Raw genomic sequence first — 4,076 nt, 5'->3', positions numbered from 1 at the left:
CTGGGGCGGGGGCGGGGGGCGGGGGGCGCGTCCCCCTGCTGGGACCCCCGGGGGCAGCCCCGGCGCTGCATGCCCGTCTTCGAGAACGCCGCCTTCGGCCGGGCCGCCCGGGCCACCAACACGTGCGGGTCGCCCCCGGAGGACTATTGCCTGCACATGGGCACCCACCACGCCAGCGCCCTGTGCCACCGCTGCGACGCCAGCGACCCCCGGCGCCACCACAACGCCTCCTTCCTCACCGACTTCCACAGCCAGGAGGAGAGCACCTGGTGGCAGAGCCAGTCCATGGCCTTTGGCATCCAGTACCCCAACTCTGTCAACATCACCCTGCACCTGGGTAAGTACCAGCAGGAGCCCTGGCGGGGTCGGTGGAGGGCACCGGCTGTGGGTGCATCGAGATCAGGGTGCAGAGATGGGGGTGGATGCTCCTGAATCCTGTAGCTCTTGCTGCCAGTGCTGGATTAAGGACAGGATCCTCCCCAGGGCTTTTTAGGGGGTGTATGGAGGGAGCTGCCCTCTGCAAAGCCCTGAAAGCACTCGGGAAGGGTCTGCCCTGTCCATCAGCCCCAGGATGCCAGAAGCTGTGCCTGTCTGTGCTTCCCAGGCAGCCATGCCCGGAGTGCCTGCTCTCCCCTTCACCCCAGGCTGCTTTTTACTGATTTTGGAAGCCTGCAGAGCAGGAGGCAGATGGTTCCTACCCTGGGGAGAGCCTTGCCCGGGGAGGGTGACTACCATGGGTGCCAAGCCCCTCCTGTTTCACCCCCGTGCGTTGCTCAGGGTGCCTGGGATGTTTCAGCGTGCAGAGCTCCAGACACATCGTGCAACCCCCAGTAGGTTTCCCCAGCTGGCATCCGACCCTCTGTGTTTTAAATACTGTGCAAGCCGCCCACTTGGAGGGTACTTAAACCCAAGGGGCATGCCTGGCATTTTAAAAAGGTTTTATAACATTTTCCTGCCATCTAAACTCTGCTGGCTGTTGGCCAGCGCTGTAAAATCTTCATTCTCTGCAGTCTCCTGCCATCTGCATGCCGAAGGCGGGTAGTGGAGGGGCTGCGGCTGGAGCTGGTGAGGGGACAGCCGAGTGTCGGTGTGGCAGGGAGCCGTGCTGGTGGGACCCAGCGGGGTCGGGGTGACGGTGGAGGGTCCGTGCCTGCCCCGGCAGTGACGCGGGAGCTGCCCGGCTGGGTGGAGGTCGCTGCTTTCCCAGCCCCCTGCGAGCGGGCGGACATCTGGTCCTGTCCCCGGGCTGGGGCTGGGCTCCCCGCCGGGCACGGAGGAGCGGTGCCGGAGGAGCCTGCCATCCTCACTCCCTGCTCCTGCCAGCCCTGACAGGGAGGATTTGCCGGCCTGTTGTCCACCTAACTCGGGCTTTCAGATTGTCCCGAATCCGTTCGGGTGTGACCCGGGGCACAGACCACCCGAATGCAGCCTGTGTGGCTGAGCCAGCTGCCGCCGGGCAACTTTGTGGCCACCAGTCCCAGCTCGGCACAGCGACATGTGCGGGCTCTGCAAGCCCCGCGGCTTCCTTCCCAGTCTCTGTCCTTATTCCAGCTCTTCCCTGGCTCCTCTGTGGTCCCTCTTGGACCCCACACTCGGGTTTCTGTGGAATCCAGTCCCTGTGGCCGCCCTGCTGTGTCTGTCTCTGTTAACAGAGCCAAGGCTATAGCATTGCACCGAGCTCATCCTCCAGCCTCTCCCTATAGCCCTTCGTGAGCTGGAGCATCCCCTGCAGTTGTACCCTTCTTCCTGCATGGCTCCTATATCTTGCCATGCTAAAAAGTACCATTCTGGTGCTTGGCACATCATTGTCTGACCTTTCCCACAGTTGCTGGGCCCTGTTCTTGTCCCAGCCACAGACTTTTTTATTGCTGCCCCAATGCTTTCACTTGGGTTAAGAAGGAAAAGCCCAACTGGCCCCCGCAGTCCCCCAGAATGCGGCCTGGGCTGAGTCCTTGCTCTGGAGCTCCACCGAGTAATTGGGTGTTTCAACCCATGTAGTGTGTCCCTCCAGCCTGTCTGTCTTGCTCAGTCACACCTCTTGTGTGTTCTCCAGCGTGGTTACCTGGGGAGCTTATTAAATAAGACATGGGATGACTTGGACAAGACCCGTGTTTACCTGTGTGTTGTTGATTGGCGTTAATTAGATTATGCTCCTTTAAATCTCTCTTCCCCGTGAGGTTCCAGCCATGCTGTTATGGTGCATTGGGCTTGCAGCTGGTCGATTATCCCAAGTGTCCACAGCTCTTGCATTTGCCCTGTCAGACGTCAGGAAGGAACCCAAAATATCCGCGGCTTGCAAAGGCAACAGGCAGCAGGGCTCCTCAGGAAGCAATCTGAATGCCAATGGCTCATTTTGGAGTGTCTAGATCAGGCAGTATCTGTGTCTGTGACTCTGACTCTGATTTTCCTGTGGGATGAGAGCCCAGAGCTGAGGTTTGGCAGGGCTAGAGATGACAGGACATGTAGGTGACATGACTGTCCCACATACTCGTTTTCTCCTCTCCAAAATCCTCTTCTTGGAGCCTCAGAGCAGCAGAAGCTGCAGTTTGGGCTCTGGGGGAAGCAGGTGCACATTTTCTTTAGGTGACAGCACAGCTGGGAGAGCACCCAGGGGTCCTGGTCCTGCCTGTGCACCCTTCCCAGCATCACTGCCCTGCAGCACATCTTGCTTTAGGACATGTCACACCTGAGCAGCAAAGAGGAGACAACCAGCCTGGGTTATTTTCTGCATCTTTTTTTTTCTTGAGGAAAAATTGGCTGATTAAAAAGCATGTCTGGGAAAAGCAGATGCTCCTTCAAAACAATTCCTCAGAAAAGTGAATCTCCTCCATCCTAGCTGGGGGCACCGAAATGGGGCTCCCCCAGCCTGGCCGTCCCCTCCCCTCGCGCGGGGCCGCTTGGGGCAGGGGCGGTTTATTGACACAGCACTGCGTTCCCTTCCTCTCCCAGAGGAAACTGCTCCGGGAGGTGACGGCCCCGACCTCGCTGTTTTGGTAGACATCCCCCTTGGGACTGCGCTGTCTGGGAACCGGCGCCTGCCAGGCGTCCCCCCTGCTCGGGGTGCAGGACAGGGGCACTCCCGCTGTCACCAGCCCGGAGCGGTCCCAGAGGGAAGGGAGAGGCACAAGCTGAGGGTGGGACAGCCCAGCTGCAGCTCCTTCTTGGCCCTCATCACCTCCGGGTGGGCTGGGAGTGGGTCAGTTCCCCTCTCCAGGCACTCTGCCGGGCACTTCCCGCATCCCTGATGGGATGCAGCTGCTTTTCCCAGCGCTGGTAGCCGGCTGCCTCGGCTCCCCCGCAGCAAAGTCGCAGCACATACGCGACAGTATTCATATGGGCCCAATTAAAGGCTTGTTTTGCTAGTCCCGGAATAACCCCTCTAACATTCCCAACTCATTATCTTTTCAAATAAAGCCAAAACCTTGCAGCTAATTGTTTTGTGCTGTCAGGAGTGGTGCTGCTATGGAGCAATCCGGGCTTTGAGCTGGTCCTTCATCTCTGGAAATTAAGTGGGTCTGATGTTCACTTTGGTGTTTTCTCTTTTCCTTTCTGCTAATTCTTTCAAGCTCTTTCAGAGCTCGCTGGATGCCCCAGGGATTGGTGGCCTCTCTTTGTCTTCAGCCCAGCAAAGATGGAAGTGAGGCCGGGTCCTGGCATGCAGCTCCCTGGGAAGGGATTGGCCTTGACCCTTTCCAACTCTCCACCCCTGCAGCACCACTGCCCTGGGGCTGCTCTCAGTGCTGTGTGCCTAACTCTGCCCCACAGCTGCTGGATAGAGCCTGGATTTGGAACTGCTCCTCACCCATGCAACCCACCCAGTGTACCCACACAAGGGGTGGGCACTGCATTGGGGTGAGAGCCAGTTTGGATCTGGACAAGGTTTGGGCTGCACCAAGGAGGAGGTGGTTAAGGACAGCTGGGTGGTGATTTCTCTGTTTATAGCTGTGGTGGGTGCCACAGGATGTTGCTGGGATAATTCAGGCTGTGGTGCCCATCAGGTGGCAGGCAGAGGATCACAGCATGATGGGTCTGTCCCCAGGCAAAGCCTACGAGATCACCTACGTGCGGCTGAAGTT

General features: G+C 58.8%; 1 protein-coding gene across 1 annotated transcript in view; it reads left to right on the top strand.

Annotated features, from left to right (window-relative positions):
- Nucleotides 1-3: 3 nt before the first annotated feature.
- Nucleotides 4-4,076, top strand: part of LAMC3 (laminin subunit gamma 3) — a gene marked incomplete at both ends in the record, with an annotated part of 14,614 nt that continues 10,541 nt past the window's right edge. The window contains 2 exons of the mRNA XM_017745413.1: nt 4-337; nt 4,040-4,073. Coding sequence (XP_017600902.1) covers nt 4-337; nt 4,040-4,073 — 368 coding nt within the window. The remainder of the gene's footprint in view (nt 338-4,039; nt 4,074-4,076) is intronic.

This window comes from Corvus brachyrhynchos, unplaced genomic scaffold, assembly GCF_000691975.1.
Source record: "Corvus brachyrhynchos isolate BGI_N302 unplaced genomic scaffold, ASM69197v1 scaffold59, whole genome shotgun sequence".
NCBI lineage: Eukaryota > Metazoa > Chordata > Aves > Passeriformes > Corvidae > Corvus > Corvus brachyrhynchos.
The sequence above is the reverse complement of the archived record's forward strand: the minus strand, read 5'-3'. Positions and strand labels throughout refer to the sequence as shown.